The sequence below is a fragment of the Rhinolophus sinicus genome, chromosome 15 (assembly GCF_057876585.1).
Source record: "Rhinolophus sinicus isolate RSI-liver-muscle chromosome 15, RSI-T2T, whole genome shotgun sequence".
Taxonomy (NCBI): domain Eukaryota; kingdom Metazoa; phylum Chordata; class Mammalia; order Chiroptera; family Rhinolophidae; genus Rhinolophus; species Rhinolophus sinicus.
Window position 1 is genome coordinate 112,345,780 of NC_142515.1, and position 24,689 is coordinate 112,370,468.

Consider the following 24,689-nt stretch of genomic DNA (forward strand, 5'->3'; position numbering starts at 1 on the left):
ACCTGATTGTATTTCTACTGCTGTGAAACAATTTAAATACACAAAACCACCACCCCAAAGTCCACCTGAGGTTATCTTCAATCAGGCTTCCTACACATCTTGCGACATTACCTCATTGCTCCACCTGGATAGAGAAATCCCAATGTTCTAAGTTGATTCACACACACACACACACACACACACACACACACCTGAATCTAAACATGTGCAACTTTTTTTAGTCAGTAGCTTTCATAGGCAAAGGCCTCACTTTTATTATGCTCTAGTCTTTATCAAGTGTTGAAAAGGTAGGTAGGACCTTTTTATTTATAATTTATAAATTGTAATTTATAAACTCCTTACTGTTTTATTTCCATTTTTCCAAAGTGTGGAGCATCAAAAACAAGGAAACTAGTTTTAAATAATAACTCAGGTCTTCCTATAAATCAAATAAAATAGAGTTTAGAGTATCGGAGCTAATTGCAGCTAAAATATTCATTTCTAATTTGAATAATTAAGAACATGGGTTTAAAAATCATGCAGATTTTGGCTGAATCACAGATTTGACATTGCTAATGGGAGATGTTGGTTAGGCCTGAGACTCAGTCTTTCCTCTATGAAACTGGGATAAGAAAAAAATCTACTTCTTGGCTTCTTATAAGAATTAAATTAGATAACATACTATCTGTAACTTACTTTAAAATACTTCAATTTACACAGGAAGATTAAAATGTGGATTGGTTTCAATGTATACCTCTGGGGCAATAAATTAACATATGAAGTACACTAATCAGGAAAATACACACCACGGGAGGGTAGTTAGTATTTGAAAGACTCTAATCAAAACCTTACACAGAGGGGGCTGTAGCAACTTCAGTTTCTTTAATTAGCATTATGGATGTTACAAAGTATTCCATTGTTGAAAGGAGTGGTTTGTGGATTTGGTAGAAACATCCTTAAGGCACTGCCACTCTCTTCCCAACAGGACGGGTCAGTCCACAGAGCCAATAGGAGAACGTCATGGTTACATCCTAGGTTGAGGAATCTGTGCAAGTCCTTCCTGCAGCTCTTAGAAGAGGATTTTGTTACTTGATTTAAGACTAGATTCGCTGATTTCAATGTATCTTTAATACAAGATGTCAGAAACGTAAAAGGACAGAGGTGGGATTTCATCAAGAGTATAAAACAAGTTAAATAACAGATTTTTTTTTTTTTTTTTTTTAAAAAGCTCTGCCTACTAAATGTACCTATGGCAGAATTAAGTCTGAGACTTGACTTCATTGGAAAATTTTATGACCTGATGGTGGTGGTATGATAACATTAACAATAGCAATAGCATATACCATGTAACAGGTACCCTTCTAACTGCTTTACATATACTAACTCATTTAATCCTCACAAAATGTTATGAAACAGTCATAATTATTATCCCCAGCTTGCAAGAGGTTAAGTAACAAGCAACTGAGAGAGAAGAAATCAGTAGCTTTCACCTGTCTCTACTGGAGTCTATTGATAGCCAACAACAACAACAACAAAAACTATGAATGATCCAACAAGCCGAGGTCAATTTACAACACACAATGTGAACTGAGTACAATGCCTGGTACACACATAGTAAGTGCTCAATAAATGTTTCATTATCGCTGTTGTTGTTACCCAAATGAACTTTATAACCTAGAACATTTCATTGTTGCAAGTTTCAGTGTCTCAACATTCAAAATGACCAAGGTCGACATCAAAGAAATACTATGAAATGAAATTATGCTAACATCAAGAAAGATGTAAAATACAGAAAGACGTAAACGCATGTTTCAGTCAACCTTAACCATCCATGAGAACAGGGGAGAACATTACACGGAGAATACAAAAGGACATCACCTGCAATTCTTTAGGGACTTTCCAGTGACATTACCAGTTTAAAGTAGGACCAGTCCAATAGACTAGAAGACAGTACAGAAACACTCAAAGAAATCTGGCAACAGTGAAAACGAAAAACAAAAAAAGTAGATAAATGAACCCCAAGCACAAAGTAGATCAATTACGCCAAGGGAACTGACTTAGTGTAACAGGAAAGAATTACACAAGGGAGTTTGGTACAGTAGAATGTATCATCTTCAATTTTTTTAAAAGTCTAGATGGATCATGTTTATTTGGTCACATGTTTCTCTAATTCTGGGCTGTTAGAATCACCACAACTGGAAGGGTTCTACCATCAGGCTAGATTTTTGAAAAACCAACTATCCTTATTCATGAAATTAAAGAGTGAGATTGTATTTCAAACATCCCTCTTTTCTGTGAAATGTTGTATCGGTATGATTTTACCTTATTTAAAGATGCAATTGACTTTATCAGCTACAATGATCACTGTTACTATGAGAGGTTTAAATTAATTCAAGACAGCAGAGTAAAGCAATATTCCCAGAATCAAACACATTTGAAATCACTGAGGTTATTGCTAAGTAGTTAAAAATTCCATACATTGGCTAAAATCAATAAAAGGGATTGTCTTATCCCATCCATGAAAATAGCTTTTTTTCCTGGCTATATAAACAATGCATGTTATTTTTTTTAAATTGCAAACAGAACAACGAGGTAAAAAGAGACCTGAGGCAATCACTATTAGCAATTTAGTTATTATCCTCTTGTGTATCTCTTTATTGACATGGAAAATGTACAACTAACTGCTTCAGGTTCAACACTGGCCATATAATGAAGGTGGTACAGCCAGCCTCCATTCTGAAAGATGGCAGGGAATTCATTTCAGAAGCAAAACAATGCAGTAAAAAGAGAGGCAACCAAATGGCTAAAAAATGAAAACTACTGAACTGCTGAATTCATTCCTTGTTACGACTAAATACTTTCATCCATTAAAAAGGAGTACTGTCGGTGCCATCTTCCCTCAACACGCCAGACCCCTTACATACACCCAGTGACAAAATCCCAGCCTCCGTTATCGAGTCACAAGGATGGTCCACGAACTGCCTTACCACTGTGATCCAGGACAAAGTCATCTTGGGCGTAACGGAATTTCTCAGGTCCACATGCAATAAAAACATCGTCATCACCGAAAAAGTCTTGCAGACAAGTAACCTAAAAAAAAAAAAAAATCATATCCAAGAAATAAATTAGAAACATTAGAAGTGAAATAAAAAGTCAGCAAAACCAAATATATTTTCAAGCCTCTCCTATAACATTAAGTTGGAACGTAAGGCTGTTTAACATCACATTTCCAAGCGTTTTACTCTTCACAAAGCCCTTGCACACAGTGTCTCCTGACCTCAGAACAACAGAATGAGCCGCTCGTAGCTGGTATCAACATTCCTGTCTTGCAGGTGCAGTCAACGAGTGCACAAAAGGTAAAGCGATGTTTTCCAGGTTTCGGATTCATGGGCGGCAAAGCTGGAGTTGCTGGGTCTCTGCTCTCAGTTTTAGTGTTCTTCACTACTCTGCCCTTCCTTATCCTCCTAGCAACTCCACTTCCCAGCCATGGCACTTTGGGCATGACTTCTCCGTACCTCTGGTACAGTTCACCTTTGGTTGTTTTCAGGATTCATGTATGAAAACTGCTTCGAATGGGTGGCAGGCATGTAAACACAGTCGTCCCTCCTCATCCTTGGGGATACATTCCAAGACCCCCAGGAGATACCTGAAACCATGAATAATACCCAACCCAATGTATACCATGTTATTTCCTATACCTACATACCTTTTCACTTAAAGGAAGCACTTTACAGCTTCTCTTTGGCACATCCAAATTGCCAGCATCTCTACTCTTGTGCTTTGGAGCCATCATGAAGTAAAGTAGGGGTTACTTGAGCACAAGTAGTGCAATGCCAGGACAGTCACCTGATAACCGAGATGCCACTAAGTGACTAATGGGCTGGAGCGTATGCAGCTCGGAGGTGAGGGATGAAGCAGGGCAGTGCAGGATTTCATCACGCTACTCAGAAGGTAACGCAATTCAAAATTTATGAATTGTTTCTGGAATTTTCCATTTCATATTTTTGGACTGCAATTGACCACACATAACAGAAATTGCAAAAAAGGGAAACCTTGGATAAGGGGCGACTACTGAACCCAGTGTGTTAGTTAGCGCTTATCTCCATCACCACCACCATCACTAAAACCAGAGGAAGATTAGCCACAAAGGTGACAGGCGTAAGCATCAGGGTCCTTCCAAGGCCTTGTACCTGAAAGTGCACTCTTAATTTCATGTTCTTTTCTCATAAAGCTTCCCCCCCACCCGCCACCATACTGTATCAGCTTCAGATCCCACAGAACCCAGGTCCAACCCAGGGAGCATTCACCCGTTCATCCCAGTGGTGACAGAAGAACCATCTTCCAGGACTTTGGAGGTAGAGAGGCTCCGCTTTTTGCCTGTCTGTCAATGGGCTATCTGATTTCTTTTTTCAAAAGCACTCCTTTTCCAATAAAAAATAATAATAATAATAATAATAATACAGTTTTTAAACAACCAGTGCTCTAGTACTTGGAGGACTGGGCAAGGACAATAATTCCTTAAGTCTTCCTGACACTTTTAGCTTTTTATTGGGGGAAAAGAATCTCACCATAGAGTTTGAAAACAATGCTCTAGAGAAACGACAGTGAACTGCATGCACTAAGTGGAGCGGGTGTGGATTCTGCTCGTTGATTCCAGTTCTCATCAAGCTAGACGCAGCTTCTGTTAACGCCACTGAAACTTGGCTCAGGCCGCAGTGTCTGACGCTTTCCAGAGCGTTTCAGTCAGTCTGAGATGCTATAACACACTACCATAGGCTGGGTGGCTTCAACAACAGAAATGTATTTCTCACAGCTCTGGATGCTGGAAACCCAAGACCAGCCTGGCAGCACAGTCGGATTTAACAGGCATTTTAGGGGGACACACACATGCAGTCGACCACAGAAGAATCCCAGTTTTCACCTTTTCTGTTCAAGCTGTTCCTCTTCCTCCGAGGTGGTGACCGCGTGTACCCCTTCATCCATTCAAGGATCCGGGGAAGTCACCCTTTTCTCCTGTCTTTCTCAACCTCTCACATCATTTTCACTTCTTACATGGCTCTCCAGCATTTCTATACCTACTCTTCGATTCACCTCTCACTTTCTCTTGCCCAGACTCCTGCCATTGTCCAGTAACTTCCAGGCTTCACTGCTCCCCCAGTCGCAGGCTTCACTGTTCTCACAGGTGTGGACATAAATGAAGATCGCACTGGGATATCCAGTCTCTTGCAGCACCAGGGTGGTGACCACACACCGCTCACAAGGCTCAGTGGCTTCCTTCTTGATAAGATACTGCTCCTTCCCAGGGCATACAACTTTGTCTCTCCAAACATGGTTTGCCTAAGATGTTTGCTTCCCTTTGATTCAGGTGCTAGCCACTGAATGCATATTTGGTTAAATAGTTATCAACTAGGTTCAGATTTGCCTCCAATAAGTCATCACTACTCTCAAGAAATGATAGGTATCAAATAAACAGATAATACAACTGAGATCAACAAACATGTATTCTGACTAATGTTATTAAGCTGTATGCAGGACACTGACACATCTGATAAACAACTTTCATCTCCATTCTTTCAACAAATTTGTATTAAGTGCTTAGTATGTGCTCGGCACTATTCTAGCTGCTACAGAAACATCAGTAAAGAAAAAGAAAAAAACCCTTGCCCTCATGGAGCAAGCACGGTAAGGAGATGACAATAAGATGTGTGTAAGTACACTCACACATTGTGAAAAGGTGGTTAGTGCTATGAAGAAAGCCAAAGTATGGAAGGGGGATGGGTGCTACAGCACTAACCAGAGTGGTCACACAAGGCCTCACTGCAAAGGTGACAGCTGAACAGAGTATTAAAAGAGGCTCGGGAGGAAGCCCCCTAGCGATCTGGGGGAAAGCGTTTCAGGCAGAAAGAAAAGAATATACAAATTGGTGTGCAGAGATCAGGCTTGGCATGCTCACAAGAAATAGTCCTGCAACAGAGCAAGAGAGCAGAAGAGTCACTGTGGGAGAGGAGACCAGAAAGGTGGGGCAGGTGGAGCAGGGGTACAGGCTTGTCAGCCATTGGGAAGGAAGGGCTTCAGCTTCATTATGAGTGAGATGGGAAGCCTCTAGAGGCTCCTGAGCAGAAGACAGCCACAGACGACTTAGTTTTAACAGGATCACGCTGTGTTCATGCAAAAGGGCAAGATGAGACAGCAGGGTAGCTGGAGGCGGCTGCTACTTCAGGCAAGAGGCTTGTGCCAAGACGTGAGGAGTGGAGATAGTGAGAAGGGGTCACACTACTTGGAGTGGAGATATGAGAGAGGAGAGAAGAATGTGATGGCTCAGGGGTTTTGGCTTGAGCCACGAAGAGGATGGAGTTGCCATCAACCTAACAGGGAAGACTCCAAGGCAACGGACAGGCTTAGCCGTGGCGCGGATGAGCATGAGTTCAGATTTGGAACACTGATGGTGAAATGCCGGTTACACATCCAGGTGGCGGTACTGGGTGGCAAGTTGGACACGTACAAATCTGAATAATTATAAAAAAGACTGGACTTAAATGTGACAACGTACCAAAGCAAAACATTGGTTTTATTTATATGTAAACTGTGCACACAAACATCAACATTTTTAGATAATGTAGGTAAACAGAACTGTAAGCATATCAACCTAACTTTATGCTAAAATTACATTTGTGTAATATTAGGCCTCTATGTAATACAGTCATTATTTGTGCATAAATTTCATGACTATACGGGACTACATATTTCATTGTTTCTAGCAGTGCCCCAAACTCAGTTGATATTTTTTAAACTGAAACAGCTGATACAATGCCCAGGGTCAAATGTAAGCTAAGATAAATCTCTCTCCCCAATGGAAGCCACATTAATTTACTACTGCACTTTCACTCTAACTTAAATCAAGTACCAACTATATGCCAGGCATAAACCAAAAGCAAGAAGCATGCAATCTAGTGATGGAGGATGGACAGGAAAAGTAATAGTTACAGTTCAAAATTACACCTGTTGTGGGAATAAAGAAGTACAAAGAACTAGCTTAATGAAAAATAGCATCCCACAAAATATTCAAAACCTTTAGAATATTTTGTTATGTTTGGACACCATGATAATTCTACCTTTTTTTCTTCAAAAAAAAAAAAAAAAAAGCATACTTCTTGTTTTAAAACTCTGATGGTCTATTTGTTCCTTTTATCATGTTGTTAAAACTGGGATTTAACATAGAGTTATGGGCCATGTTACTACATCTGATTCAGAAAAAAAAAGTACCAATACCAGAAATAATATCTCTGTCATTCTTAAGGAGGGTGAGGAAAACTGTATCAGTTTAGAAAACCTCTTACTGTTTGCTTCTAATTCTTTCTTCAATGCAAGAAGCTCTTCAGGAATAATGGATGTGATGTGGCTTATCAAAGAAAGCTACACAAATGAGAGGAAAGTAATATTTCTGCTAAGGTATCAAATTAAAGCAATCAGCAGGATCTAATGGGGAAACATCCAACTGAGAAGTAATATATCTATGGGCGCATATCTATCTAAGCTTTCCAAATGAATGTGGGCCATTTAAAAACAGTAATTTTTCTGTCCTTCAGTAGACAGATTAATTAAGTCAGGGTGAATAGGTGGCAGCCATAATTTCAGTGCTAGTTCTTCACACACGGCCACGACTACTTTTCTTTTTCTTTCCCCATTTGGTCTCTGCGAAAGGATACAGAAATACAGAGGTTTGAGATCTGATATAAATACTATGCACATACTAGGAGCATAACAAACCCTTTCCTCAAAAGAGAAAAGGTAGGGACACACAGGTGTCATCTTCCCTGGACACACATACTGAACCAGATCAGGTTTCCATTTCCCAACTCACTGGCATTTTTTGCACATCTTGTATCTCTTTCCCCTTCCAGAGTTACAAAAGAGTTGGTAGTAAAGCAGGTCAGATTTCTCTAAGATTTCTTCTTATAAAATTCTAAAGTCTAAATATTTTAGTTTCTAAGAAAAGCTTACATATTTTAGGACATTACTTTCAGAAAAGTAGAGGGCATGCATTTTTCTGAGAGGACAAAAAAAGGCACACCACCATTTTAAGTGGGTAAATAGCAACGTCTGTTTGGGATTTCTTTCAGTTCAAGTTTCAGCCTCATATAGCCTCAACGAAATCGTCATGCCCTTCCAATCCAGGTGTTCCCTTAATACTCTGAAATTGGCCCAAAAGAGACATCACCATTGAGGCGACTGCCTGGTTTTGTGTCTGGACCTCTCACCAGACTGCAAACACACAAGCTCATGGTCTAGCTCATCGTTACAATTCCAGCACAGTACGTACCGTAGCATATAGGATTTGTTCAATAAATTTCTGTTGAATTAAGAAAATGTCACGAGTCTCACTTCCTCCAGACAACCTTCTCTCGAGGCTCCGTCTCACACTCTTTCTATGAATTCCTTTCAACCCAGTATCAGGCACGATAATCCTTGTTCTCAGATTTACAATGTTGGTTTTCTGTGCCAAGATAACCTATAAACTCCTTGCCCACACCAGTTAACTCCTATAGCCCCTTAAAGAAGGTATTTAGCAAATACTCCACTGATCAAATTTTGGCTCTAGGTACCTTAAAATAACTGTCTAAAAACTCATCTTCAATCATATAAGTTCTTTACAGAATTAAACTTCTTTTCATCATTATTTCAGGGTGATTTGAAAAATATCACTTGTGAAATCAACTACTACAATCATTTAATAGAGGTGATTCAAAGCAAAGCAATTTGCTGTTCAATCTGCCAGTTAGTGCTATTCAGAGACTTATGGTCGTACTGAACAACAGGCTCCTGAGACACTTTTCAAACCTACTTTGTTGAAAATTTCCAAGACCTGATAAACATGCAAAAGAAACATCACCGGATTTCAATGAGAAACTAATTTAAACTGGCATCAACTTATCTAAATATATCTAAATAAAGCATCAAAAATCTTACCACCCTTGAAGTGTCTATTTCACAGAACAATGACCACATTTTGTAAATATGTTATGATGGATATCAGGAATATAAAATACACCTTGAAATTCTTTTTTATGGATTTTCCTTAATTTTAACTGTTTGTGTATATGAAAGAAAGAGGGAAGGTGGGAGGGAGACTGAGACCAAAGTCCACACATCCTGCTGAAATTAAATGCTTTCATTACCCAGCTTTAACAGGCTGTCTCGACTGAAGACTCAAAAAAAAAAAATTCTAGCTCAGTTCTAAAGAGGACTTGAAGGAGCTCTGAGTGGCTTGTTTGAAACTAAAATCATTATATAGGCTTTTAATGGAGCTGCAGTGATACCCTTATTTTTTCCTAAGAAATTATCACATGACAAGTCATAAATTGTCAACATGGAACTGCATTTAATTTGGAAACCCCCTCCCAAAGACTTTTCTACCATATATAATTTTCCTATCATGTAAGCAAATAGAAACACCAGTTTTTTAAGATGTAAAGAAAATCCAAATGACAATTTTAACATACAGTAAAGGATAAACCTAATAGCTGCTAAACCATTATCTCTCTCTTGCTAAGCAGGGGACACTTTTTTTGTTTTTAAAAGACTGACCTTATAGATACATGAAAGCAATACATTCAGAAGACTGACCTCATAACTGACCTTATCACAGACACAAACCACGACCATCACCACTCCCCACCCCACCCTTGTTGTTTTAATCAGTTCTATATCTAGAATATAAGTTCTCCTTAAAACAATCAGGGAAACCATATCTGAAATAAAGAAAAGGTAAGTCATTTGGTTCTTCCAAACTGCTAGGAACAACTAGTAATAAGGGGCTGAGATTCTCTCCCCATTTCTTTACCCTCTACAGAGAACACAATTAGCATAAATAGTTTGCTTTGTTCCCAGTAAATGTTGGCTGGCCTACAGTAAGAGAAGGATCCCTTTTCACTGCAAAAAAAAAAAAAAAAAAAAAAAAAATCAAGCTACTTAGAATAGCAATGTTTTTCAGCTTCCTGTAAAACCATTCAGCCAGGCACCATGTGGTTGCCATGGAAACAGAACTGAAGCTAAAGGATGGCGGTACTTACAGTAAAGTGCTTCTTAATTTCATCTACAGACAACTCCGTCGCCAAATTTTGTTTGCTTCCACGAAAAAATACTAGATCTAACCTTCCTTCTCCCACTGTAGCCTCCTCGTAATGACTATTCACCAATTAAGACTGATCATGGCATCTTGAGACCAAATACCTGGTTTCAATAGGATGGAAAGAGGACTTGAAAAATACATAGATATTCAGCTACCAAATGTATTTTGGGAGAAGAGACAATCACCCCTCTTCCTACAAAGGAAGTAATTTCTAAACCGACCTTCTGACTGCTTCTATTGAGCCCCCTTCTTTAATTACTAGAGGAAAAAGTTACAAATTTACTCTAGAGCTTACTACTAAGGGAGGGAGGCCGGAGCAAAATTTTAGAAGAATTCGAGTCAGAGGAAGTCAGAGGAAACCTATTAAGCCAACCATCGTGAGTTTTCCTCTGATTTTAAAGAAGCTGGAGCTGAATGTTTTCAAACAGATGTGATTACAACTTGAGTCAATGCTCTTTAGGACTTAGTCATCTTCAAATAATAAACCGAAAAGGAAATCAGAAGTGTAACCAAAGAGGCAACTGAGAACTAAAGTAAAAGGGTAATCCAATTTTTTCTGTTTCCAATGGAAAGGACAGGGAAAGGGAACCAGTGTGGGAAACCTAACATACACGGTATGTAGTGAGTCTCATTTATGCATAACTTTCATTGAGCCCTCCAAACAACCATGTGAGGTTGACATTATGATTCCCACTTTACACAAAAAGAAACAAAGGCTCAAAGAGGTTAAGTAACTTGCTGAAGGTCACACAGCTGGTGAAGGAGGAGCTGAGATTTTGAGCTCTGCCTGTCTGACTTGGAACATTCTCTTTGTACTTGACCACACAGTGTCTCCCTAACGCAGAAAACTGTGATTTACAGTCTATGAAAAACAACATAAGACAGCCTATTGAGATAAGTCAGAGAAGTTTTTATACTTGTCTAAAACCCAAATAACCCGACCATTTTTCTGTGTCTTACTTGTATGAAGTAAATGAACGGCAAGTATGTAAGCTTCTATCTAGATTTTTCTCTCTTTTCTTTTTAAGGATCGACTTCTAAGTAATGTCATAAGGTCAGTACAAGTTTGGGCCAACCTCCTTATACTTTAGGGACTACTGAATATGTTCTGAAATGGATATCTTCAAACAAATTGGCTAACTCTTTCTAAAAACAAATTAAAAGCACAAGTTAGAATCATATGGTTTTAGACTAGGACTCCATTTGCTGCCAAACTGGAAATTTTAAGAGTATATAAATTATGTATTAATAAATATTATGACCTTTAAATTTTTAACATAACGGCAAAACCTACAATTTCCAGAAATATATTCTCTGCATACAAAAACACATCATCGGATTAGTGTACCTTTTTGAAATCAGTGTAGCATACGGCGAGCGCATCCAGGTAGCTAAGACCCTTTGACTAGAGACTAAGAGAACCATTAGGTAAGGTGGGCAGTTAATTCTACACTTGTTCTGGAAAACACCAACCACTCAGCACTACCAGTGCAAACACCATTATCATGCTGTAATACAATAGGGCTCTTTAGGTTTATAGGAAAATCATCCCTATTTCTAAAAAAAAAAAAAAAAAAAAAATCCTGCCTGTTTTTTATGTTTCTTTCATCTTAATAAAATTATTTTCCTCCTCCGTTGTCATCGTGCTCTGAACTTTCACCTCTTATATCAAAAAGATCACCCCTACAACCCTTTTAGCAGCTCCTTTACCCACTTCTAATTTTCTGCATTTAACATTTGATGGCTTAGGGAGAGCTATTTCAAGTTTAAAAATACTTCAGTGTAAAACAAGAGTAAACTGGGTGAGGGGTAGAGCTTTGATTGGAAGGGAAGAAAATAAACTCGAAGTGCCCAAAATTTCACACTGCCTAATGACAAAGTTTCCTCTGCTTATTTCCTAGTGTTAAAGCTGTGGTTCAGCCTGGAGAGGAAGCTAGATTTGAGTCCAAAATAAATGCGGGCTGTTTCGTGCTGCAGAAAACATACAATTTTGGTTTCTACAGCTGCATCTGTTTTCACATGACAAGAAATCAAATTTTTCATTTTCGAACCAACATAAATCCTACACAGAAAGCAACGAGAGAATGTTTTCCCTTTGCAGACAAAGGTCTCACCTCTACCACCAAAGAAATCCTCTGAATAAGTTACATACTTGTGGCTATTCAGAAACGGAAAGCATGCCATCCATTCGAATTATTTGTGGCAACATTTTAAAAAATGAATTTGATATTGGCGGAGGCAAATGCCAGAATTAGATTTTTCTGTTGAAAAGGCACCTGTTCCTGAAACACAGTCCAAACTTGTCACCTTAACATATACATAACTGATTTGCCAGTTGTTAGAATAAGTACTTAGTTTAGGAGAATTCAAAGCAAGATAGCTCAGCAGTTAGAATCACTGGTTTATCAAGGCCCCCTTTAAAAATGTAAACACCCAAAGAAGAGCTATGACTATTGACTGTACACCTCTACTTACATTTATGTGGAACTTTAGGATGAAGGTAGAGAAATCTTTTTGTGTGTCTGTTTCATTTTAAGGTAATTTGTATACTTAAGTAATTTGGGACAAAAGAGTACAGCAAATAATGCCCAGTCCACAGAATTAACAAATATCATTTTGTCACGTTTACCTTAGATCCCTTTAATATATGGAAATAAAACATTGTAAGTTACAAATGTCTTTTGTTCCTACTCCCCAGCTCGGATGCCCCCTCCCTCCTGCCTGCTTTCCTTCTCTACCATCCCAGGAAAATACTATCACAAATTTTCTTGGGTACTTTCAAGACATATTTTTAGACCTTGTATTATAGATGTATATAGCCACAGCCGACCAGGAATATTGTTTAGTATTTTGTGAAAATGTTATATAAGTTATATCATACTAAATATATCATCCTGCAATTTGCTTTATTCACTCAGTACTGATATTGAAACCTAGCCACTGTTAATTTTTCTTATTAATTCCCCCTTTTTAGTTCACTGATCCATTCCTAAATTTTTTGTTTTTAAAAGATTATCATTTTACTATTTAATATTATTCCTTTTGCTAAATTGCAAAGATAAATTCTACATACCCTCAGTACTTCCAAATTCTCTCAAATAAATGCTATTTCCTCAGGATGTTCACTTTAGTTTCTATCTTATAATAATCAGAGTGACTGAAAAGTTCTCAGGTAGAAGAACAATGTGTGAACCAATTCATTCCTTGCCCACAGACTTTAACTCCAATTATGAGAAGGGAATATGCAGTAAATGCTTGACATCTAAGTCTAGAGATTTAGGCATAACTTTTATTCCAAAGAATAGGATTTCTTGACCAAAAGGAGTATAAACTCTGGAAAAGACAATTTTCAAATTACCAAAACTTAAAATTATTCATGATGGAGCTATAGCTAAGCTTTCAGGAAAAAAAAATCCGCAAGATGACTTAAAATCTCTAATTCATAGAAATAGTTCCTCTTTAAAGACAAAGCAAAAGGAAAAAAACACAAAATCCCACGTCAGATTTATTCTATCCTACAACACAAGTTTTAAAGGCCCGGGAAACTTCTGTTTCACAGGGTATGCATAAAAGGAATCCCTCCCTGAAGAATTCCGAAAGCTGGGAAATACCGATGAACTGTACGCACGCAGCATTTCTTATCTTTTTCTTGCATCCAGAGACATGATATTCTTCCAAAGAAACATCTACTTATTTTTTGCAACTCTCCAGGGGTGTCAATTAAACAGGGACTTGGACCAGTGAATAAGGGAAGTTGTCTGTAAGCATTTATCATCAAGTTATATGCCTTGCTTGGGGAGCCAGCTGTCTTAAATAACCATCCCCTCCCTGGGGCCACAAGTCTGGGCAAGAATGCTACTCATGTCAGAAACTCATGTCATGAGATAAGATTTGAATGGAAAAGCAAAGGGAACGTGGTCTCTTTTCTCCAGCTGGGATTGATTATTCTGTTCCCAACAAGGAGGCTGTTATTTAGCCTGAAAAGAAGAGCCTCTTTCCTTGTTGGCTATTTGCCAGTCCATCATGGCACCTGAATGACCTAGCGAACACTGCCTCACCATGGCTTCAAGGCCTCTGAGCCTCTCCAGGAAGATGTTTTGGTGCATTATTCTCCATCAATATAAACAGAAGTTATCCCTGGATTCTTGTGGTGTGGTGAGGTACCTTGGGAACCTAAGCAGGTGGATACGGCCAGATGGAATATCAAGATAGGGGCTGAGGCAGGTCAGCATCAGCTTGTACCAGCCGAGGGAGGTGGGGAAAACGTCCAGCACCTGGAGACTGTGTCTCTGTCTCCCTATTGTACCCAGACCCAGCACCACGCCCCAGTGTGGACCTGCAGGGACTATTTATTGAATGAGTGAGAGGATGAGTAGCACAGAGGCAAGGGACTCCAGGTTCAGCGGCTCCTAGTATTAGACTCATAGGTGGGGGGCAGCTTTTACTACCAGCAGATGCTTGGAGATGGCTACGGAAAACCAGAGGGCTCAGGCAGAAAACAGCTGTGAGGAGGAGGCAAGAGGAAGGCCTGACTGCACAGTGCTGAAAATGTAAACACTAGCCGGATCCCAAATGTAAGTAAATGTTATTGCCACAATAAACTCCACCCATGTGTCCTCTACTACCATAGCTGGTTTGTGTCGAGCGACTTAAACACCTCGAAGGGAATACTCCCAGCTTACAGGAAGGGCCAAGAGAAATGGACCACGTGTCGACCTCAGTGTCAGGAGCACTGAGCACAGGCAGGATGTGCTCAGGGAACAGGGAGGCGCTGAGGAGAAGAGGAGCTTCTCTGATGCTGAGAGGTGGGACCACTTACACCTCACTAAAACGCAAGAGATGCCAAACAGGGTTACGGTAATTGTGATGTACTCTAAGCGTAGGTCAACACATCATTTCAACACATAAATTACAACTACGTAAATTCATTAGGTGATCATTTTTAAAGACTGCATATGAAACCTTCACAAGTGGGAAGTTTGGGCCAAATGGTCCACAAAGTCCTGCCGCCACCTCCACTGGCTGGTGACCAGCCCTCAGCCCTGACGAGGGACCAAGGACAATTCCTTCTTCAGTCTGGCAAAGGCCAGCCCTGTTCCGTATCTTCATTTCTCACACGTTCTCTTAGTTTGGCTTGAGTCCTGATTCCCCACAATAGAAATACTCGCATCCTTCCTCTCCAGCTACAGAGGAAGGACTGGCTCATAGATGAAGAAATTAGTTCCACCTTTAATATCCGATTTTGAGAGGAGTGTCACTGCCTCTATTCAGTATATGGCGGTTTCTTCAGTACTTCCTGAATGGTTTTCAGAACGTCAAGTCAGGTAACTGTCTTTGGCTGAAATCTTTGTGGACTGAGTAATCTTTACATAGGAACTTGGTAACAAAGTTTGTAGTGGACTTTAAGAGCCATCTTCACTTTTAAAAACAAAACATTGTAATACCTATGTATGGTGTCAGACGGGTACTAGATTTGTTGGGTGACAGGTGGGTGGGGGGGTTGGGGCAGGGTGAAAAAGGCAACGGGATTAAGAAGTACAAATTGGTGATTACAAAATAGTCATGGGGATGTAAAGTAAAGCATAGAGAATATAGGCAACAATATGGCAATAACTATGTATAGTTCCAGGTGGGTACTAGACTAGTCAGGGGCACTACATTTTAAATTATATAAATGTCTAACCACTATGCTATACACCTGAAATATCAAATAATATTGAATATCAATTGTAATTGAAAAATTTAAAAAGGGGGGAAAGGTGAAGGGAAATAAGTTGTTTCCAGGTATAAAATTTCGAGGTATGAAACAAGTCATGGGGATGTAATGTACAGCATAGGGAATATAGTCAATCATACTGTGATAGTGTGGTACCATGTCAGATGGTTGCTGGGCTTACCCTGGTGATCAGTTCTTTAGGTATGTTAAATGATGAACTACGGAGTACACCTGAAACTGATATAATGTTGTATGTTAGCTATATTTTTCAATAAAAATCTAAAACAAACATTATTTCATGATTTCTTCAGAAAAATAGGGTTCTGAAATGATTATGCCCCTGTTTTAAAGATTCAAGTACCCCTTCTAAAATGAAGGATGACCATATAGACAAATAAGAACAAAGTAGTAGGGTGGAAAAGGTGAAGGGGATTAAGAAGTACAAACTGTCAGTTATAAAAACATTCAAGGAGAGGTGACGTACAACGTAGGGAAGTCAATGATACGCTATTAACTAGGTGTAGTGCCAGGTGGGTACTAGACTAGTCAGGGGGATCACTTCTTAAATTATACAAACGTCTAGCCAGTATGCTGTACTCCTGAAACTAATATAATATTGTACGTCAACCATAATTTAAAAATAAATTTTTAAAAAAGCAGCTCATGGCTACATTAACTTCCAAAGGCAATGCCAGCTCCCGATGATAAACACGGCTGGTCTGGGTGTGACCAGCAGGCGCAGTTTTAAAGAAGGGGACAGGATCATGTTCTAAAAAGAGCAGCATTGCCTCCATCCTTCACTACTTAGGAAACTACCTGGGGCATATTAACGCCAGGAAGTGGCGGCTTGGTGAAGGGGGCTGACACTGGGCAGAGATTCCCGCCCTGCAGCACTTCCGCCCCAGGACAAACAGGATGCTGGCAGCTACTCAGAGCGGGAAGTGCTGTGCACAACAAAGAGGGCTGTCGGGGGGACTCACTGATCCCGTTTGGCTCCATCCGTGGGCGGCGTGTGTCTGTGCCTGCCTGTGGTGTGTCGGTGCTGGAAGCACTTCTATCTGGGCAGTGGTGACAGTGAGTCCCAGGGTTCATTTCCTGGGTACGGCTGAAGCGCGGTGTTTGAGGACTTACTGCTACCAAGTCATGCTTTGTTATACTTGCCTTCAGTAGAGTGGGATTGATAATCATGGAAGATGCATAACCCTTTCCACCTCACAAGAGTTCAGCAATCCTTCCCTCTTAATCCATCATCATTGTGGGGAACATAATTTGAATATTACTCTCATTACTGCCATGAGCTGTACATGTGTCGTCTCCCCATCCCCCCACTTTTGTTTGAATTGGCTCCGCTTTCTTTCCTCTCACAGACTCATCCAGGAGCAGTGCTCCTATTAAAATTCATGACGTTTGCCTCAATGCAAGTGTCTGATTGCAGCTGTCAGTTTCTCAGTTCAAGAAATTTCATACTACCCGAGAGGACAATGCAAGGCTAGCACTGCTAAGGAAATAGGTCAAGCTCAATTTTTCTATTTCAGTTCTGCTGCCAAAAGTGTAGGCTTTTCCTACTAGAAAGAAAAAAAAAATCCTTGTGGGGAGGCTCCAGCACTTAAAAAGAGGTGAAGAGGGCACCCTTCCCTCCCTCAGCAGGGGAGCTGCCCTGGTTTCCTCACATCCATCCTGAGGAACCTTTGTTCCATCATTGGCGACTCTTTGGAAGAGCCTGTCTTTTTGCTTTTTATGTTATTATGCTTCACAGACATTGAGAGACCAAACTGGACCACAATGAAAGAGGAACTGAAGATAGGGCATCAAACACCAAAAAGATTCCTTTTAAAAATAAAGTGATTGTTATTAAAATATAGCCAACACACAATATTATATTAGTTTCAGGAGTAGCACCATAGTTATTCAACATTTAAATACCTAAAGAAGTGATCGCCATGGTAAGTCCAGCAACCACCTGTCACCATATAAAGCTTTCACAGTATTATTGACTATATTCCCTATGAAAAAGATTTTTGATGTCCCAAAGTCCACTGTCATCCTGTTGCGTTGGTTGGCTTTTCTCATCCTGTGCTACCGGGAGAATGAAGGGCAGGAGGGTGGAAACCACTAGGTCTGTTTCACACTGTAGCTCAGCCCCATCTCCCTCACTTGTTTCCCCTCCCCCTCACTCACACGTGCTTATATTTTTCCGACTTTTGGCAAAAGCTGTGGAAACACTTTATAGGAGGCAAGGAAGAGAAGAACGGAGCATTCTTAAGTCCTCAAAAAGTCAATATAATTCAGAACTATTGCTACTAAATGTAATTAGAAGGGACCTAGAGTTTATGTGATGCTAAACTGCATGTTCACCCCATTTTACAAATGAGGAAACAGAAGCTTAGAGAAGATAAGTGAACTGTCTAAGGCACAAATGCAGGGGTGGGGTTAAGAAGCAGCCAGGTTCCCTGACTCCTAGGGGCACCTTCTACTTCATTCCTCTAACACAAAAGGAGAGAGGCATGCCTTAGAGAGATAAATAATCAAATATCTTGAAATCAGCTAGTTTTTATTGTATTGCCAGGCAAAGATGAGAAAGAGCAAGATATCCTTAAAAAAAAAAAAAAAAAAAAAAATCACTTGCTAGAGTGAGGAGACCTGAATTCTAATGCCTAAAATGTGGTAACCTCAAGCAAGTTATTAACTGTTCTAGGTCTCAATTCTCTCACTCACAAACCTACGGATTTGGGGTACATGGTCTGTAGATTCCTTCCAGGCACACATGTGTACATTTCCATACGTATGTTTGCTGAGATCAGCTATGTGCCCTGGCACTGCATTAGCCACAAGGGGGATTCCATAAAACATGAAGAGAAGGTCCCTTCCATCAAACAGCATTTACATTTCTTTCCTATTATCTGTTAAGTCAAGCCTTCAATATGGAACAGGTCTTCAACATGGAACAAACAATTCAGAACAAATTATGTTACTGAATACGGACCATGCACAAAGTACTATGGTTGGTACTACAGCAGCAACAACTAAGAGTTAACAAATGAATGACAATCTCTTTAAGCAGGAGATAAGATACATGCATATGAGAAGTGAAATAATTTAACATTACTGAGCCATATTCTGTACGTGTCACAAGATGGACTCATTTGCCAATTTATCTTCTATCCAGTCAGATAACAGAGTGGCCTGGAGGACTCTGTGAAAGCTTCCTTAGGACATGGAACAGGTAGACCAGACTAGTCAAAGTGAGGGGTTCAATTATAATCGTACACGAACTAGGGGCAAGAAGAATTAGGACAATGGAGGTTGTGGTAATGCCATTTGACGCTACTTCCAAACATAAATTTTAGGCTATAACCAACGTTTGATATTGAGAACACACCACGATCATTTTTATTTCTTTACCACGTTCAGGCTTTTCTCACCTTTGCGCCCCCTCCCTACCCCAGCCCTAGTCTTCAAACTCTTCTGCCCTCTCAAGGTTCTTTAGGAAGATTCAATACAGTTCATACTGCTATCCCTGATAACATTCACTTTCTACGTTTTACTTAATTCTAAGTTTTACTTAATTCACTAAAATTAATTTTGACCAACTTTATAATAATCTCTATTTTATATGGGTATAAATTCCTTAAGAGAGATACAGATAATACCGATTTTTGATTATAGAATTATAGAATTAGAAGTTACCACTGAGATCATTTAACCCAAATTCTCTTAGTTTCTAGGTGTGGGAATTGGGATGCTACTTACAGAAGCCCAGATAAGTCAGAAATTTATGCTTAGGACATTATGGACCTGGCTCCCGCAGGAGAGAGAGTGCAGTTACTAAAACTGAGAAGGTATTTTGGTAACTGCTGCTTTGATTTCTATAAAAATCATTCTCACAAAAGAAAGCTCTCTTCAGGTATCACCATTATTAAAACTACTTGATTTGACACAGATTGATTCTAAACTTACGGTATGTCCAAGTCTTGTTATACAGGTATTCTGAAGGGAAGGGTCAGAGACCAAGGTTTGGTCTTGATTCTACCTCTAATAACTATAAAAACGTGAGCATGTAACTTAGCCTCTTAATATTTCGGTTCCAATTTCCTTCTAGGGGAAATGAAGACCAAGTAAGATGTAAAGAACTTTTGCACTGTAATATCCTATTTTTCATTTCCCAAGATCAGAGGAAATGCCTTCCTACTCGAAAAGTTCAACTAAGATGTAAAGAACTTTTGCACTATAATATACTATTTTTCATTTCCCAAGATCAGAGGAAATGCCTTCCTCTTCTATGAACCATGCTACTTCTCTATGTATTTTCTACCCATGTCCCTTTTCTCGTTGTTTCTAGCCTACCTTGGAAAAATTCTAGTTTCTTGGTATTTTGTATTTATTCTAGGGTCACCTTTGCTTGCAGTTCCAGTAATCAGTAAACACTTTTACTGATTTCCTTCCTTTCTGCACTCTAAGAATCCACAGGGACATTAATTTTCTTTTCTTTTTACATTACCTGCATTTGGGACTGCCAGATACAATACAGAACGCCTCGTTAAATTTAAATTTCAGACAAGCAATGAATCTTTTTTTTTTAGTACTAAGTATGTTCTATACAATTTTTCCCCCTAATTCTGACAACTCTACCAGCATCAGTCAACGAATGATATCGTTCTTCAGTTCAGTCCTGTGCAGAGATTTTTAGACATTAATTTTTACGTTGGAAATATTTTAGTAATTTTACAGAAGGAAAGCCGTCCTTGTGTCAGGCGAGAGGTTTCTCCAATCAGAGTTAGCAGTCATAGATATGAATGACCACTCTTCATCTTACAGGGAAGAGACCTGGGTAAGGCACAGGGGTCTGTGCCTTTGGTCAAAAGCTAAAAACAAAGATGTGTGAAATATGATCTACACAAACACAAGTGACTTGTTGAGGTGGCCCCTCCTGCTTTCTATGTGTAGTGATGGCAGATCATGTTCTTACTGAGGCTTAGGGAGCTCATAATATCTATTAAACAGTACATCTCCAGATCAAACCAGCTCATCTATCTTTGACCTTCAAAAGCAACATCACCTTGGGGAAACAGCTCGACGTGGCAGTCAGCTCAATAGTCAGAATAAGCGTAAGAGTTGATCACTGAGAAATGTGTATTAGCCATTTCCATAATCTAGAGCACCGACTGATTACATGAAGAACACATGCTATGCTAAGTGTCACTGCCAACTCACTACGAAGTTATTAACCTATAAGCATTAACAGAAGGCTATTCCCTTAGGACTGCAATAGCTGCTACACCTACAGAACTACAGATCTTGGTTTCCTGTGCTAGTGGACTAATAACTTACTGGTAGCATTGCACAAGAGCATATAGCCCCTATTCCCTTTTGGGGGGAGGGATGGGAAAACCACAAGTTACAATGCCTTTCTAGCTTTTCCACTCGGGGTATTAGAGTGAAGTCTCAGAAGTTACATTCTGTCAGGTCTTAAGTAAGGTCTGTAGTATCATTTGGCTGACATAACGAGAATATTGGTACAAGGTTTGAAGGCAGATACACATTATTTTCTACTGCATTTTTACAGGAAATCTTCCATGAATATTAAATACATGAAAAGAATCTCTTTCATCATCACTTGTGTAGCCACACAGAGGGTCTGCCTTTCATAAACCAAGCATATGACTTGCAAAGGCCCCAAGGGCTGCCAGTCTCCAGGCCGGATGCTGGGCCTCTGAGATGTTTATTTCTGTCTCCTCCTACCAGTTGAACAGATCATTTTTGGCATTTTTTTTCCTTGAAATGAGAAAAGCACATTCTAAATTGCCTTTAACTGATAGTCCTCTGATGAGTGCAATTTATCTCCTGAATATGAAAGTGAATTCCCCTAACCCCACCCCAGTAACATGCCTCCCCAGAGAATAATGCACCCAGACAGGCCCACTGAGCTGCTCTTTAATCAGAGGCTATTTTACATGATCACAGCCACCATTAGGCAGCGTCCCGCCTACCATTTATCCCTGTGACAAGGGAAGAACTCTGAAAAGGAGGCAGGGCTCCCTGCTATTCAGGGGGATCTGAAAAAAAAGTAAGACGCGCTGCTTTTCGAGGGTTGTCTCCTAATCAGAAGAGGACCAGCAATCAGCCAAGTGAGAGCCAGTCTTCATGACAGCACACAAAGACAGCAGGAGCAGAGAGGACTTTTAATCACTGCTTCGGGCCTTGCTCTAATTACAAACTCAGATAAAATATGCATTAACATGTGAGTCTTAGGTCGTCATTTGTCACACAAAGAAAAGAGGAAAATGTCTCCTCGTCATATTTGTCAGCACCCAGAACGTCACCCCTTCTGAGCCCAAACACCAGGGAAATCCGCTCTCCATTTTACAAGCAACCAAGAATGCTAGGAGCAAGTGAAACTTTGGTAAGATTTTCAAAGATTTGGTATTAGCCTCTACACTCACTGCAATTATTAGAATCCAGCCTCAGACACTGGGTGAGCCAGTTAAAATGAGTGCAGGTAACACAATAAACGTAGCCAAAGGATTCAGGGTAGCCTTCTGTTGGTTCTGAACGGGAGACTCAAAAATATAACATCTTAAGGTTCAAGGTTTCCACTCTTTTTTCTTCTTCTTTTTTTACAGGTCAATATATGTCCTTTCTGAAATAGGTTCTCTCCTCCAAGCAATATTCACTAAAATCCACACGTAAGATATTTACCATGTGTTCAAGCTAATACACAGTGTGCAGCTGCTCAAGGAAACAACTGTGGCTTACATGCTGCATGTTTAAAAGCAATCATTAGCAATCAGAGCAAATTCCCCATCTAAACAACTTTATGTGGGCAGGAAGACAAATTAAAAAAAAAAAAAAGTCCACCCTGGGCAATCCAATCAACAGCAATTGTATATAAAATTACCACCTAATTTCAGCAGACATCCGTGGTATTTCTAACAACTGCTACTAGACCTCTGGAACAGAAATAGTGCTAATGCACCCAAAGGCAGCAAAGATCAGAGGAAACCACAGAATAAACACTCACAGCTCAATGACCACTCTCATTTAATTACAAAACCTCCTCGTCCACAGTTGTTGCAAGTTGTGAGTTTGAATGAGGAGGTTCCTTCTCAGAATGTATACTCCATGTTAGAGACAGAAGGAATATTCATCCCCTCAGGCTCTTTTCCCTAAGGTTATGAATAAACGTCTCAGGATGACTGAACTCATTTTTTGTTTACAAACTCTGAGACGACTCAAGTAAACCAAAACAAGTGTTTTTATAAATCAGCGTGATCAAAATCTCTAAAGGAGAACAGTAGGGTCTTACAAAGACAAGAATCAAGGGAATTTTTGTTTCTCTATAACATTATTCCAACTCAATGTAAATCATTATGGCCCAAAAAGACATTTTATAGTTCATCTACACTTGATATAACCATGTTTCAAATGCTTTTAAACAGTATACACACACGTTTTAATGTGTCTTTTCATAAACAGCTGTAAATCTATATAGTATCTAGAATTGCTGCAATTTGCTGATGAGTTATATAGGCTTTTGATTTAGGGGAGGAGGGAGAGGTGGGGAAGGTGTGTGCACTGCAAACAGTATTCCTCAGAGCAGTGGTTTCCACCACAGCTGCCTGATTTTTAAAATGCTACTGCCATGAGCCCCTGCTCCCCACTATTTGCTGGAACTCTCTGGGGCATGGGGTCAAGCACCTGTATTGTTAGTGTAGGATCAAAATCTTCCCCAGGTGAGCTTGGCATGCATCTGTGGTTAAGATCCACTGTCTTAGAGAATCGATTTCCAAGGCAAAACTGAAGGTTACCTTTACATTGCTGGCCAAGAAACCATCAAGTAATGTCAGGAATAAAACAGATATGACAAAGGGTTGGAAAGATGGCTTAATGGTTTGGTACTATCCTTCACTATAGAAATTTGAGGAAAATTTTAAAATAAAATGACCAACTACCCAAGATCAATGAGAACTTTGGTGCTCCTTCCTCTAAATCATGGTCATTTATTTTCTTATGATGTTCAAATGGGAACGCAAGCCAGGACATTTTAGAAATAGAAAAATCTGATACAAATTAAATAAATTATTTAAGTGCCCATCTCAAACATTGTATTTTGTTACATAGTAAGTAATAATAACTAATTTTTACTGAGTTCTTAGTAAGTAATAAAGCCATAGAACGCACTTCCTGAATGTTCTCTTATTTACCTCTCACAACCACCTTGAAAGGTGGGCATTATGATCATCCTCACTGTATCTATAAGGAAAGGGACTCAGAGATATTAAGTTACAAAATGAAGTCACACAGCCTGGGGGTAGGGGGTGAGCTAGGATCCTGAGCTCTGAACTAGTATATGATCTAACTGTTATTGAAGAAAAGAGGGAATGAATGATTTAAATGTCTGGATTCAAAGGATAGGGCTCCATTTGATGAGGTGACTGCCCTACAGAATGATAAAACAATTGTTATTTTGCCAATTTTGCAAGAAAGGCAGATGTGTTACATAGCCGTAGTTCATTCTCAGTACCACTATCCATTAGACAATTTTACTGTCATAATAAATATAAATCTGAATGATGGGAGCAGGAAGCAGAGTAAGGGGGTGAAAAGAAGATTTTTTCGAATTTGGGTCTGAGTTATGACCCTCAACATTACAACTGCTTCCAGGCTAAACTTACATCAATAGGATTCAAAAGTATCCACCGCAGAGAAAACCTTTAAAATAATAGCCATAGGGAGAAAAAGCTCAGAAAACATCAAAAATTACCTGTACATTTGATTTGAAATTATGTCCACTAAAATACCTTAAAATAGCTAGATATTTATCATGTTAACTAAAACTAACATTCTGATTTTTCATAATATGGGTCT

General features: G+C 39.5%; 1 protein-coding gene across 8 annotated transcripts in view; it reads right to left on the bottom strand.

Moving 5' to 3' along the window:
- The window catches only part of DCLK2 (doublecortin like kinase 2), a 134,622-nt gene that overhangs the window by 49,658 nt on the left and 60,275 nt on the right, over positions 1-24,689 (bottom strand). For all 8 annotated transcript variants that reach the window (XR_012498191.2, XR_002136642.3, XM_019722939.3 and 5 more), the window contains one exon: positions 2,967-3,069. Coding sequence is in view for 6 of the 8 variants with exons in the window: in XM_019722939.3 (XP_019578498.2) it covers positions 2,967-3,069 (103 nt within the window). In the remaining 2 variants the exon portion in view is untranslated. The remainder of the gene's footprint in view (positions 1-2,966; positions 3,070-24,689) is intronic.